The sequence below is a fragment of the Gossypium hirsutum genome, chromosome D11 (genome assembly GCF_007990345.1).
Source record: "Gossypium hirsutum isolate 1008001.06 chromosome D11, Gossypium_hirsutum_v2.1, whole genome shotgun sequence".
Lineage (NCBI taxonomy): Eukaryota > Viridiplantae > Streptophyta > Magnoliopsida > Malvales > Malvaceae > Gossypium > Gossypium hirsutum.
Window position 1 is genome coordinate 18889733 of NC_053447.1, and position 15550 is coordinate 18905282.

Genomic DNA, 15550 nt, shown 5'->3' on the forward strand with positions numbered 1-15550 from the left:
TAATTTTCTTCCTACTTTTGGGAATCTTATCAAGTGCAAGTTTCAAATTGCTAATGTGTGCCCTTTGTGCAACGAAGCTGAAGAAACAGTTGATCACCTGTTGCAGTATTGTCTCTAAGAAAATGTTGAATTACCTGAAGGTTGCGGTGCTCCTTGTCTTACAATACTCGGATTACAGAATGTGGTTAGTAGAGACTTCCATAAATGCAGATATCAGATCTAAAAAGATGATGGTAATTTCTTATAGGGCTATCTGGTACACACGAAACAAACTGATTCACAAGGGTTTTAGAATACATTAAAGGAGTTGACAGGCTTTATTATGGGATACTTGCTAGAAATTGAGGCTATTGATCAGGAGCTAAGGCCATCTACGTTCCTACGTAAATAGGAAATAAGGGTGCCACTAGATCCGAGCTACATAAAGATAAATTTTGATGCATCTTTTAATGCTATGTCAAAAACCTCTACTTCTGGGATTCTAGCAACAGATGTATTTGGACAGATTATGGGAGCGTTTCTTGCCCACATCAAGATGTTGCTAATACGTTTGTAGCATAAGCAAGAATATGTGAGCAGGATGTCATTTTTATGCATGAACTAGGGTTTCGTCTGGTCCAGGTTGAACGGAATTCACTTTCAAAGATTAAGAAATTAAACCCCTACACAGTGGAGTGCTAAGTCCGATTATTCAAGACATTAAGGTAAATATTGGTTTTTTTTTAGCGAATTAATTTTCGTTTTGCTAGAAAGGAGGCAAACGCAATGGCACATGTTTTAACTAGTGAAGGACACCAGTTTCAGAGCCACGGTGTTGGATGGAGGAAGCACCAGTAACAGTGGACCGGATGGTGATCGTAGATTAGCACAGATGGTTGTCTCATACCTAACTGGGGCAACGTTTAGCTTTGGTGTTTGGAGATTATGCTATATGTACTCCAAAGATGTTACCAAAGTGACTTTTCTCTCTGAAATTAGTTAATGGATTTAGATGCAATAGGGTTGATGAAAGATTTTCAGGGAGGTCTTCAATTGGCTTCATCGGTCGTTTGGTATGCAAGGGAAGAGGGTAATGGGTTTTTAGCTTTCCTTGTTTACTTTTTGGTATTTAGTTATTTCTTTTATTTTTCTTTGGTTTTCTCTAAAGTTTTTTGTTGTTTTTGTTAGTGGGACGGTTTAAGTCCCTTGACTTTGTCTTCCCTAGGTATTAATGGATGTAGTTGTTATTATTTAAAAAAGAAAAGAACACAAAATTATATATATTTAAATTTTGGACACATTTAATAATATATGTGTTATATTTATGTTTACACAACTAACATTAAAGATGTTATAAAAAAACTAAACATTAAAAAATTTATAAGATAAATATACATTTTGTCAAATCAAGTTATGATTACTTTTAACTCAAGTTAACAAAAAAGTTTGCAACATCTTTAGGTGGGTCGTGGAGGAAGTTCCAATGATTGAAGGCTCCCTTGCAACATTTCTATTACTCTAGTCATTGACGGTCGATCTAATGAATTGGTTTGAATACACCAAAGACTCACTGCAATCAATTTCCTTGTTATTTCTTCTTCCTCTTCTGTTATTTCTTCATTAAGATTCAAGTTCATAGACTGATCAAGATGCTTATAAATCCATGAAGGAAAATATATTTCACTAGTTTGAGACACTTCAACATCAATATTTTTTCTTCCTCCAACCATTTCAAGGACCATCATTCCATAACTATAGACATCAGATTTATGAGAAACTCCTCCCAAATTTCGAAAAAACACTTCTGGAGCAATGTATCCAGCAGTTCCTCTAGCACCTGGAGCAATGTATCCAGCAGTTCCTCTAGCAGTTCCTCAACCTATAAGACATTATGGTAGTAGTTATTATCTACCAAATTGTGTGTGTTTTGTGTGCGTAGTAGATATATAGTTAATGAACAAAAGAAGAAGAAGATATATAGTTAATTCAAACCACATTATTATCCCAAAAATTGTTTCGTACCTATTAATATTGAATATGTCAACTTCAAATTGGACCCACCTACAGGAAACAATATACCACGTAAAGCAACACATTTGTTATTGCACAATTTTAATGATTACGATTAAGTTTTTATCAATAGTAATAATTTATACTATTATAAAGCTGGTATTATTGGGTTAATTAAAAACCCTATTACAAATTAAATAATAGCAATTTATCAGGTTATATTAGTGGCTAGCTGTAGTAATAATTGAAAATTTTGTCAGGTTGTAGAAGTGGAAAAGTACAGACCTGGGCGTGGGCTATATGTTGGGGCCAATACTGGGCCTGGGAGGGGAGCTAAGCCGAGACATTGTTTGAGCTCTGGCGAGTTGTAAAATCCAGAGGGACAGTGGCAGATTGTTCGATTGTTGCTGTCGGAACCGCAGGTTCCACCGGAAGCATTGCACTTGTGGCAACCTGTTTTATTCTCCACTCTTTTCGCTGCACTTCCATTAGTCCTGTTTTCAATGTTTGTTCCAAAACCAAAAGCAAGCAAGGATCATTGAGAAAATGTTTCCGGATTCCATCCTCCGTTGGAATAAAACTTTATATTGAAATTGGTATGCATTTATTACCTGGTGGAAGGGGATGGGCAGAAAGTGATGTCATAATCAGCAGCAAAACAACTGAAGGTACTGTTTGCATCATCTTGGGGGTAGCTATAAGCATTAGGACACCGACTCTTGAAGAATTGTTCGTAAGAAGTGGGCTTGCACGTATTTGTAGTATCACAGCAATATTGGGGGGGCCCAAAAGCAGTGCAGGCACTCTTACATGCAACTGTCTCACTCCCATTGACAACCTTAAGCTCCGAAGGACAGTCACCATTCAAATCCGCAACACATCCAGTTGAGTTACAGTCATCTCCAGTTCCACCATGTGGGGATATCATCAATGGTAGATTGAATCCATCAACAAGGCTAACATCATAGAAATCGGATCCCACAGAACTATTGAAATAAAACTCTGCAAGGGTGGCCTGGATGGAACTATTACCAGAACACTCTGGTCTAGATGTGCCGCAGTCCCCGGTGAGGCAAGAGAAATTGCCAGAAGAGTCAGTACCACAATGAGTTCGACCCGATATCCGACCTGACCAAGATGGTGGAACAGAAATAGATGTTGATTCGCCTGGTTGAAGAATGAAACCTGAAGGGGAAATTTGTGTAGATTGAGGATAAGACACTACCGCTGGCCAAACTGTATAGTTGCAATTGTTTACAATAGTAAACGTTGATGAATAAGCACCTGTAAAACCGGAAAATGGATTTAAATCAACACCAAAAAAGAAGAAGCAACAATCAACCTTTCTTTGTTAGTCTTGAATATTTAAATAATCATTAATACTTAAGCCTATATAACTGGATCAAAGAGGTGGATTGAAGCCGGAAAGAATGGTTGGGATGATTGGCAACGGTTGACATGGGGAATATGGAAAACAGAGAAATTTCAAGTCAGAAACCATAATGCAGGCCAGAACTTTCACAATAACTTACTGCAGCGGCTGATGGCATGGAAAAGCGGTATCTGAACAGTGACAAGACAAGCAAAGGATCCAAGCAAGCAGAATTTCAAACAGGACCTTAGAGAGGCTTTTGTAACAGATTGAAATAGGATATAATCATTTGTGTTGCAATAAACACCCAAAATCAAGAGGAAGTTATTAAACTTGCAGCTCAGGCAATCAAGTGTTGTACGTTACGAGTAAAAATAAAATAAAATCAGATTGGGGAGGGGAGGGGAAGCAAAAAGTCCAATGAGAAGTACATTCATACACACCTGAGACATTAGTGCTTTGTGAGACGGTAAGTCCGAGCACGACGAGTAATATGGAAAACAAAGGTAGATGTGATGATGAATTCATCTTCAGAGAACAAGGGAAATGATGATTGATGTGTATATTCGATAAAAAGGATTAGATTGCCTCAGCTCAGCTCTAGGAAATTAGGGGAGTGGTCGAAACAATGACTTAGAAGACTTGGACTTTTGTTTTGTGGTTAGGTTTGACTAAATCCAACGCTCACTGCGGCGAAATTGGATACTACAGCTACTCTACAGCGGCGTCTTTAAAAGTATGTTCAAATTCCACTAAATGGAAACTATGAACTCTCTAATTTTGTGAAAAGTGTCGCTTTATATGACTGCCATTTGTGCATGATTAATTAAATATTGGTGCACCATTCTATTATCTTCCTTATGTTTGAGTTAATTAAATATTTTATTATTATTTTCATTCCGTAACTAATTTTAAGCCAACTATTTAACTTTTTGTTACTTATTATAACTTAATTGTTATTCACCTCTCTTAATTTATAAATTTCTATAATTAAATCCTCTATTAATAGTTTATTATTTATGTTTTGATCCCTATTAATTTTCAAATGTTATAGCTTAATATGATTAATACCCTTAAATCTAAATTGATTATTTAAGGTAGCCTTCGGTGCGATTGAAAATGGTCACTTTCTTGAGAATTTAATCAGGTGAAAAGTGATTCCAACATTTAATATGTCCAATTTTATTTACTTTTCTTGAAATTTTATTTTCCCTTGTGAGTTATTTTCTTATAAATATGGAAATGTGATTCCCATGATAAAATATGGGAAAGTTACTACTTGATTTTCTCTTACTTCAATGGAGTTTTTGCAAATGTTATATATACATTTTTTTTATTCCAAAACAAGTTTTATATAGACATGATTTTATATGCACATTATTATATTTTAAAAAAATATATGAAGGAGAAATTTGAAACAATTTTGCTTTCAACTAACATTATAAATTTAAAATATTTAAAAATATCAATTACAAATTATTATTAAATATATAATCCTAATATTTGTTAAAAATAAAATTTACTAAAAACTTTAAATACATGACTATTATATTTTCTTTAATAATGGTAAATACAAAAAGAAGAGGAGGGGAGAGAGATGAGGCTTTGACAAAATTGGTATCATTTGTTACTTTGAGGCCATGAATCCCTTAGTAAATGGAATAACAACCATTTGGGTAAGGGCAGATTTCCTTTCCTGTTTTGGTAGGAAAAACTAAGGACATGTTTCTTAAATAGCTTTTAGGGTTTAAACAGCAGAGCAATGAGAAGTTGATTTTGCGGGTAAAGTTGAAAGGTGGTTGCAATTTCTGTTTAGATTGAGAGTGGAGAACGGCAGATTGTGAGCGAAAATGGAGATGGAAAGGCAGAGGTTAGTTTGGAAATAAGAAAAAAGAATTTATACAGAACAGAAAAGCCAAAAGAGAATAATTACACAATAAATGGTTTGGTAAATACTCTAATTTTTTTTTTTTTGAGTGAAGTTGGCCTTCATTAAATAAAGAGGAACTAATGCGTTCCATCAAACCATATCAAATCATAATAAAGAAACAAATAACCCTAATCAGTAAAGAAACCCCTTCCCCCTAACTATAAGTAACAAATGAAGCTAGAATCTGAACAATCTTCTTGTAGACACGACCCCAGCGAGGACCTGCATGAAAAATCAGAGAAGAAACGCAGGAAAATCTTGCCTGGGGAACCTTTTGGAGTGAAAGATACTGTGATCTCCAAAATCCAAAGCCAAAACCATTGAAAACTACCCCCCGGAGCTTCGTGACGTCCATTACTGTCAATCCAGAGTCGTTGAGCGCTTTACCTCTAAAGGAGCTTCCTCAATCCAATATTGTGGTGCTGGAAGGCGACACCCACTTCTTGCAAGAACATGAGCTGTTGTATTCGCCGATCTGCCAACAAACCCGAATGTAACACTATCAAAACCTCTAACCTTCCCCTTAATGTCTTGAATAATCAGACTAGTACTGATCTGTCTGAATCTATGTTGTTTAATTTTTTCATGACTGTGAGTGAATCTCCTTCCACATGTATCGATCTAAACCCAAGCTCTTGAGCAAAGGTCATTGTTTGTTCGCATACATGTGCTTCAGCTATGAAAGCGTCTGCAACGCCAAAATGCGGGTAAGTGCAAGCTGCCAGAATTTCCCCATTTTCATTTCTATCTAAAACACCCAAAATAGGAATATTGGTATTAGTATTGAAAGAAGCATCATAGTTTAGCTTTATGTTGTTTGTGTCTGGAGGAACCCAAATCTCTTATTTAGGAACGAAGGAGGAAGGTCTCAACCCCTCAAGGGCTTCTATTTCTATGAGATAACCCTTAATAAATACCACTAGTTCCGGTATATTTGGCTTAATACCATCATGAACCAACCTATTCCAAGCATGCCAGATTACCCAGTAAGCAATTACAAGAACCTCCTTTTCCTTATCAGCCAGCTGATTAAAACCCATTGCTAACCACTGCTTATAATTTGAATATTGTGACAAAGGTAACATCCTTGTTTTCAAAGAGGCTAGTGTTTGTTTTGAGACAATACACGACCTCAAAAGGTGGTCCACAGATTTTTCAGTTTCTTTACATAGAGGGCATAATCTATCAACATGCATCATACGTTTAGATAAATTCTCGAATGTAGGTAGAAAGTTATGTGTAAGTCTTTAGAATGTAATTTTGATTTACCTTGGAAGATGTAAAGCCCATAGTTTTGTAAATAGCATTGTAATTAGATTAGGTAAATCCGTAGACTGGGAAGTCTTAATTAGCATGTAATTCTTGGTCAAGCAACAACTTGTAACCACTATTTGGAGAATACTCACCCGACCCTTCATATCGCCAGACCAACATATCTAGACAGTCTGCTTGTGCTAGTGGAATCATCAGCACCTTCTCAGCTTGTTTGTACAAGTATCAAAATTAATTAGTTGTGAGACAGTATTTTGATACTGTATTTTCCTATTCCCTGCCCCAGGAATCCAACCATCATTCCAGATGTTTACACTATTACCCGTGCCAATTCTCCAGCCAATTCCCATTTCAATTAGGCCCCTTGCACTTAAAATACTCCTCTAGGTAAAAGAAGCATAAGATCCTAACCTTGCCGACATGAAATTTGATTAAGGAAAATATCTAACTTTTAAAACTTTTGCCAATAAACAATCACCATGCGTAATAATATGCCAACACTGCTTGGCCAATAATGCTATGCTGAACTTGGATAAATCACAAAAACCCAACCCTTCTTTCGCTTTCAATAACCAAAGTGGGTGCCATGCAGACCAATGTATACTTCGAAGCGTATTATTATTCCACCATTATTAAAAATGTTATCCAACTGGGTATAAAGTGTCTTTGGAAAAAGAAAACATTGCATAGCATAGACTGGTAGAACTTGCAATACGGATTTTATGAAAACCTCTTTCCCACCTATGGATAGAAATCTCATACCCCAACCTTTCACCTTCTTACTAAAGCAATCCAAATAATGCGCAAACGCTTGCTTTTTACTTCTACCAGCCATGACTAACAATCCCAAATACTTCTTGGGGTTTTTCAAAATCCGAAAGCCCAACAGCCTCCCCACAACATTTCAGACATTCAAATCCACATTAGCTCTAAAATAAAGAAGAGACTTTTCATAGTTGACCTTTTGTCTCGAAGCTTTTTCATATTTAGAAATGATTTGTTTTGTATTTTGAGCTCCTTCCCTTAAAGCCTCACCAAATAAAACACAGTCATCCACAAAGAAGAGGTGATTTATTGCTAGTCTCTCCCTTCTTATACACGCCTCATTTATTCGCCCTACTGCTTTTGCTTCATTAAGAATAGTCGAGAACCCCTCAACAAACAATAAAAACAAGTATGGACTAAGGGATCACCTTAATGCAAACCCCTCGAAAGGAAAAAAAAGATTCACTAATGCTGCCATTAACCCCGACCATATAGGAAACAAAGGACACACATCATAATTAGCCTCACACAATTTTCGTGAAAACCCAAGTGTACCATTATCCCTATTAGAAAGTCTCATTCAACTCTATCGTACGTTTTGCTCATATCGAGCTTAAGTGCAAAATTTCCTAGTTTACCCAATCTCTTCACTTTGAGTGAGTGCAATATTTCATATACAACAAGGACATTATTTGAAATTTGCTTGTTAGGAATAAACTCTCATTGAGCTTCATCAACACACTCTCCCAACACACCACTTATTATATTCACTATTACCTTGGTAATGATCTTATACAACACATTGCATAAACTAATAGGCCTAAGCTGTGTCTAGGGGAGAGCATTCAATCGAATCGAATCAAAAATTTTTGAGTTAATCGAGTTTTTGAATCTCATTTTATCATCCTAACTTTATTTGAAGTTTTCTCGAATCGAGTCAAGTGAGATAGAATTCGAATCAAATCAAATCGAATATATTTGTTCGAGTTAAATTTTAAAAAATAATTTTGGGTCCTTGTAACCACTATCACCCATTGTAATAAAATTTATCCACCTTAATCAATTTTTTTATTAATTTTCATCACCTCATAATTTATTTATTAATTTTTTATATATTGGTTAGCTTCTTTGCTTACTTAGTTGTTTCAATTATCTTCAGATTCTTGTCACTATGTATTTTGGAATTAAAAATATATAAATGCAAAAATATGATTTTTTAATAAAAGTTATTTTAAAAATAAAATGTGAAATTGATACCAATATAAAATTTTAACACAAATATTTTATGGCATAATTAATAATTCAATTTTAATATAAATATTCAATATGACTACACACTTCAATAATATAAATAATATAAAATGTGAAATTTAATTTAATAATATAAATAGTAGATATAAATAAAATTATTACTATTTATGTTTAGTGATTTTTTTTGGATAATTTTGATTTTTTATTTGATAGTAAAGGTGAGAAGTAAAAGTTTAGGGGGGAAATAAAAAGTTTTGGGGAATAAAAGTTTGAGGAAAAGTAAATAGGAGGGAGTAAAATTTTGGAGGGAAAATATTAAAAAAAAATTGGAGGGGGAGGGTTTGGGGTAGATGGGAGGTGGGATGAGAAGGGAATAAAAATTTTAGGGGAAAAGTGGGAGGGAGTAAAATTTTTGGGGGAAAATAAAAGGTTTTGAGGGTTTTGAGAAAAAATGAATAGGAGAGTAAAGTTTTGGTGGGAAATGAATGTTGGGTAGATTGTGGGGTTGGGAGGGGAGGGGAGGGGAGTAAAAGTTTTTGGGGGAAAGTGGGAAGGAGTAAAAGTTTTGAGGGAAAAGTAAAAAGGTTTGGGAGTTTGGGGTAAAAATGTAAAATATTATAGTTTGATATTCAAATTACTCGAATTATTCGAGTTATTCGAATTCGAAAACTCAACTCGATTCGAATTCGAAATTTGAAAAAAAAATTCGAGTTGATTCGAATAACTCGATTCGTTTAACTCAAAATTTGAATTTTTTTTATTTTTTTCGAGTCGAGTCGAGTCGAGTTTTGCTCACCCCTAGCTGTGTCATATTGCAAGGATTATTTACCTTCAAAATCAAAACAATATGAGTCCTATTGAGTTCGTTGATAGTAATCTCCCCACGAAGAAACTCAAAGTAATAGTTCGTAACATCATTACTTATGACATGCCAATATTTTTGATAAAATAAAGTAGGGTACTTATTAATACCTGATGTTTTAAGAGGCGACATAGATTTGACCGTAACCTATACTTCTTCAGGTAGAAAAGGTTGCAGCAAATCCACATTCATCTTTGGCGTCACCTTTCTCTAGACGTTAGCATAAATCCTAGAAGTATCCTCTTCATCCGAGGCCGTGAAAAGTTCTATAAAATACTTAGAGGCAATCTTTAGAACCTCTTCCTCATCAGTTACCCCTTCCCTTTTAATGCCAACAATCCCGTTTCGCTTCCTTCGACCACAAACTACCTTATAAAGAAAGTGGTATTCCTGTCCCTAGTCGAAAGTCAGTTAACTCAGGCTCTCTGTTCCCAAAATAGTTCTTCCTTATCATCCTCCAAATTTAGCCTAATTTGGATATTCGTTAATTCGGCAAGGATATCATCATCAAGCTTATTAGCGTAAAGCTCATTCATCCTAAGTTCTAGCCTTTGTTTATTGGCCACTCTGCTTCTTTTAACCTAATGACTCCAATTTCGCAATGTTTTCCCCAAACCATTTAATTTAATCAGTAAAGCATCCGTAGAAAATGACCAAAAATTGTAAATTTCTTTCTCACACGAATCCTTCAAACACCAATTTGCATCAAAACGAAATTGACCCTGACCTCTTCGTGGCCCACTTTGTCAACTGATTGTGTTTATCACAATTGGATAGTGATCAGATAATGAGTGCGTCCAATGTGTCATAGAGTAATCCAAAAATAAACTCCACTGAGCCAGATTTCCCACACATCTATCAAGTCTTTCTCGAATATTGGTTGTCGCAAATCTACCCTTCTCCCATATGAACCCGCGCTTTATGAACCATATATCACTCAAATAACAATCTTGTAACATAATTCTGAAAGCCTCTATATTTCTTTCCAGACGTAATCTACCACCTCCCTTTTCAAAAGAGTAATCTATCTTATTAAAATCACTAGCTACTAATGACATGATAGACTGATCTTGACCCAACTACGAATTAGATTCTACGAAATACTTTTTAATTGTTCTTTAGGATTACCATAAAAACCCGTGAAGCACCATACCACCCTTTCCCGATCATCATGAATATCAACATCAATATGATATTGAGAATAACTATGTAGATTAACCATACAATTCTGTCTCTATCCCAATAACAATCCTCCTTTAGTACTCACTGCTCCCACATTAATACCATTCGTGTAACCAAATTTCCTCTTAACAATCTCTATATTTCATGTACTGATTTTTATTTCCATTAGAAATAAAATATGGGGACATATTTCTCTCAGCTTATTCTTGAGACGACATACTGTCTGTGGCCTCCCTAAACCATGAACGTTTTACCTTACGATTTTCATTGCATCCGGTTGCTCTGCATAGCAGAACTAGTCGGTCGAATATAACCATATTCTGATACACCACCATTGCCTTTAATTTTACCGGTGGGAACTTGCCCCACCACTCTGTCATTTATTCCCTTTAACGTATTGGATAAGATATTTTTCCCTATTTGAACCCAGCTCAATAAGCCAAAGATTAGTAGGTCTACCCCCTTTCATGTCAGTATCCAAGTGAGATACACCTGCCCTATCCTGAACCGGTTGGCATATGGTAGACCCCACTAATTGTAGATTATGATTGGGATACAAATTGGTAGCATTATCCCCCAAAATTATGCCTTAATTGACTCATTTCCTTATCCACCCTTTGACTCATGAAACTATCTGGTTCCCGTAACCTTTGACTCACTGCCGATGAGCCTCTTTTCATTGGTTCTTGCAAAGAGATATCCCATCCAAATTGGATTTTTTTTCGGATCTATTCGCACCCTCAATGGGTGAAATCTCTCCCTATGCCCAAGCATACCACAAAGAAAACAAAACAGATTAAGTCTTTCATATTGAAACGAGCATAAACTGTTCGACTAACGCCTAATTAAATCTTCTTACGCTTTAATGGAAGGCAAACATCCAACCAGACCTTAATTTGCATAAATCTTTTTGTAGCCGACAAAGAAATCTTTGTATCATATTCAAGAAAACTACCTAGAAACACTTAGAACTATCGTACCATAGCCTTTGACATTAGACCCTAAGGTAGATCATGAAATTGCATCTAAAACTCAACGAAAAATAATGGCAACATGATAGAGTCCTCCTCTGGTTGGATCATATGCAACAAAAACAAATGATTGTTAAAGAACTATAGTGTTCCTTCCAAAACGCGTTGCATATCCATTTCATAAAAAAATGAAATAAAACTCGCTTTTCTCCTAGATCTTTAATAAAAACTCCACCAATAAGGTGCCATAAATCAACCAAAGTATTCCTTAGCGAAGGGAAATGCACCACGCTATCTACTAGGCAACACCCTACTAAACAGAACTTGAACTCCTCCTCTACCTCACTCTCCTCCCCTGAAACACTTCTTCCTCCTCATCAACAAGCCTCAAATTCGTTAACTCGTCTTCTATAGCCCTCACCTAAAACCCTAAAGAAATTATGTTAAAAGACAGACTAAAATCGGCGTATTGGTATAGATTAAGCCAATATTTTATATTTGAGCTCCTCCAGATCTAATGGTATAGATTGAATTACATCAACGGTTAAAATTAGTGCCTATCTACAATATGAGAGTTCTAAGGGATTTAAACTCTATACATCATTATTCCTTAAGATTTACAATAATTACCTTGGCAACTTTAGTTTTAATAGAGTGTTTCATTAGGCCACCAAGGCTCCAAGTAGATGAGTTTCTCCATATGTTCCATGAATCGAGCCAATTGAAGTGGGTCAAATGAGCCCCATTTAAATAGTTGACCTTCATGGGACGCTTTATGTGCATTTGTCACAGGTTTTGATCTGTAGCCTATGACATTCTCCCTAACTCATTCTCGCAATGCCCTCGTCGCGTCCTTGGAATGACACTAGTTTGGCTCATCTTAGAACTACCTCAATGCCTCAGTTGATGCCCAACTAGTCTCTCTATCAGGTAGTTCCACTCCTCGAAACATTTGCCTTGGTTTATGTCTCCGCTGTCACCTAACTCGAATTGTATTTCTCTCTTGTACATTTCATTTGCAAGAGTCTACCGCTCTTACTTGTCCCCATCATGACTTGCCTCGATCGGATAGTAGGAGAGAAGTTATGAATATAGTGGATATATATATAATGGTAGTTTACTAGAAGTTACACTTATGTAACTCATTTTAGCAAAGGGAATGTTACATACAAACTTAAATGCAAGTGCGCGGTTTGGTCAATGAGAAGAGGGAAAGACAAAAAAACAGTTGCATTCTAATGAAAGGTTAATAAGTAAAATTATTAATAATATTCTTATATGAGATTCTAAGCTATGCTCTTTAAGACATTCTAGTTATGGGGCAAACCAAAGAATCCTGCTAATCTTTTCAACATAAAGTGATCCTACAATAAACAATATTTTCAGATACTACTATTAATAGAAACATTAATAACAAAAAATGAGTATCCATATTTTACCTCTTGCATGAGAGTTTTTATTTTATGTTTTTTATGAAAATGAATTCTCATGCATAAAAAAAATATGATGAGAATGATATCGAAAAAATTCATCGAATGGAAAAGAAAAACTAAAAGAATATCAAAGATTACTAATAAATACAACATTTAAAAACAATAAGCTATTCATCTAACCTACGTTACTTGGGCTTGAGTGTCTATATCGATAGGGGCGAAGCTAGAAATTTTTTTTAGGGAGGGCCGAAATGAAATTTTAATTTTTAATGGTCTATATCTTTATAATTTTTAAAGGATTAAATTAAATTTTCATAATTTTAAGGGGGCAAAATGTAATTTTATATTTACTAATTTAAAATTTTTTAAATGACCAAAACAATAATTTTCTATTTTAGGGGAGACCGTGGTCCCTACCTACCCCTTGGGTTCGCCGAGATAGATATGTTCAAAATTTATAAATTTGTTTCCATATATTGAAGATTCTTGAAGAGTATCTTAGATATGTGTCCAACACTAAAAGGAAGCTCTATTAAAACTTAAACAACAATGCTAATTAAACTTTTAATGAAACATAAAAAATTGACAAATTTTAAAACATGGCAGTCATTACAAACAAACCCCAAGATTTCACTGCCCACCGTCTTATGTTACTTATATTTGGGTTTAAGTGTGATAGACAAATATGTCTATTAAAAATTTTCTAAATAATTTATTGTATTTGGAGAATTTTTAAAGATTATATTTCGATATATATGTATTTGATAGTTGATACTAGACCTATCCATGGGCCGCCCGGCTCGACGGCCTGCCCGAAATATGGGAGGGTTCGAGTAAAAATATAGGCCCGAAATATGGGCTTGAAAAACGAGGTCCGTTTAAAAAACGGGCCGGGCCTCGGGCACCACTTTTTTGGCCTGGGCCCGGCCCGGCCCGAATATAATAAATATATATTTTTTATTTTTATTTTTTAATTCTAAAATACTTTTAAAATAAATTTTTTTATTTTTTTTATTTTTAAAACAATTTTTTAATATTTATTTTAAAAATTGGCCGGGCCAGGCCGGGCTCGGGCTTATGATATTTTTCCCAGGTCGGGCCTGGGCAAAATTTCAGGCCCATATTTTGGGTCGGGCCGGGCCCGGGCCTGAGAGGTGGGCCAAAATTTTTTTTGGGCCTGGCCCGAACTCGGCCCGGCCCATGGACAGTTCTAGTTGATACTAGTGTAAAATATGAATATTAAACGGAAGCGTGAAACACGAGACTATAAAAAGGAATATAACTGGACTGTCAATATTCGTTATTGATATAAGATCGAGATAAACATGGTCAAAGGGTTTGTTTCCTTAAATAGCACTAAGTTGTAGCAATCTTAAATAATGCAATAATGTGGCCAGGTTTTGACTCTCTCCGCTGCTAATATTCATTATCAAATTTCCTGGAATTTTACTATCCAAAAAACCAATCATGCTGGGAGTAATTACACTTCACAGTTATTGCGTCTATAATCATAAATGCAATTTAAATCATTCTTTATTCATGAGTTTAAAGATTTGATCAAAATAAAATGCATTTTATGATTATTCGTTTTTTTTAAGAGCACTCATGATAAGAGAATTATTTATTGTTACAAGTAATATAAAGAAAAAAGTGCAATTTTAAATCCATGAAAAATGAGTGTTAAAGATGATAAAAAGATACAGATACTTCAATAATAAGTGAGACCAACAGAATTGAAATTGGGTTGAAGCAATGGCTGATGTCTTCATCTTCCTCCTGCATTTTGGTACGGTCAAGTGTTAGTGTGGGGTACGTTACATTTGATGAGAACGCTTTGGATATGATAATAAAGGGAATCTCCAACATTAATAATAAAAATGATACACAGAAGAAAAGCAAGTTGTTTTGGGTTGAAACATTGAAACCAGACCTCTGACGCCTGGCCCAATAAGTCCGACCTTTTCGGACCATGTTTTTGACTGAAATCTCCGGTTGAAGTTTAAAACCGTCCATTAAATTTAGAGTAGAGTAGGGTTTAATGGTGAGTTTGGATGGGTGGTGGGGTGCGGTGTGGTATGTTTAGTTTATTTTTTGCCTCACGTTATAATATCGTTATTGTATTTAATCTCACCGCCACCTATACTTTCTATACTAACTGCAAGTAAACGCACCGTCTATCTAAACCCACCCTAAGTCGTATATGAAAACGAAAATCCTTTTTAACATTGTTTTATAAGACTCAAATGGAGTTTTATTACTTCAAACAAACCAAATATTAGTTGAAGGTTAGTTCATTTTTTTAATCTTCAACCGTTTGGTATTTAGAAGTCATAACAATCTAATTAAATTTAAAGTTAATTTAGGTCTTTATCTTTAAAATTCAAGAATAATGTAAATTATAAATATAATAGTCATAAATATTTTCAAATCGAATTTGACATTTTTATAAATTTCAGATATATATTTTATTTAGTCTAAATCATGAAAAACATATTATTTATTTGAATTTATTAAAATAAAAGT

At 34.9% G+C, this 15550-nt stretch overlaps 1 protein-coding gene across 1 annotated transcript; it reads right to left on the bottom strand.

Annotated features, from left to right (window-relative positions):
* Nucleotides 1-1629: 1629 nt before the first annotated feature.
* On the bottom strand, nucleotides 1630-4057 carry LOC107916696 (pathogenesis-related thaumatin-like protein 3.5). The gene is made up of 5 exons (XM_016846038.2): nucleotides 3805-4057; nucleotides 2601-3273; nucleotides 2275-2483; nucleotides 2002-2040; nucleotides 1630-1858 (listed from the first exon to the last, which is right to left on the bottom strand). The coding sequence occupies exons 1-5, from the start codon at nucleotides 3887-3889 to the stop codon at nucleotides 1854-1856; spliced, it is 1011 nt and encodes a 336-aa protein (XP_016701527.1). The 5' UTR covers nucleotides 3890-4057; the 3' UTR covers nucleotides 1630-1853.
* Nucleotides 4058-15550: the final 11493 nt, after the last annotated feature.

Coding starts and splice junctions, on each gene's coding strand:
- LOC107916696 (XM_016846038.2), bottom strand. CDS start 3,889: ATGAATTCATCATCACATCTACCTTTGTTTTCCATATTACTCGTCGTG. Junction 3,274..3,804: donor ACAAAGCACTAATGTCTCAG/GTGTGTATGAAT, acceptor CCGGTTTTACAG/GTGCTTATTCATCAACGTTT. Junction 2,484..2,600: donor TGCCCATCCCCTTCCACCAG/GTAATAAATGCA, acceptor CATTGAAAACAG/GACTAATGGAAGTGCAGCGA.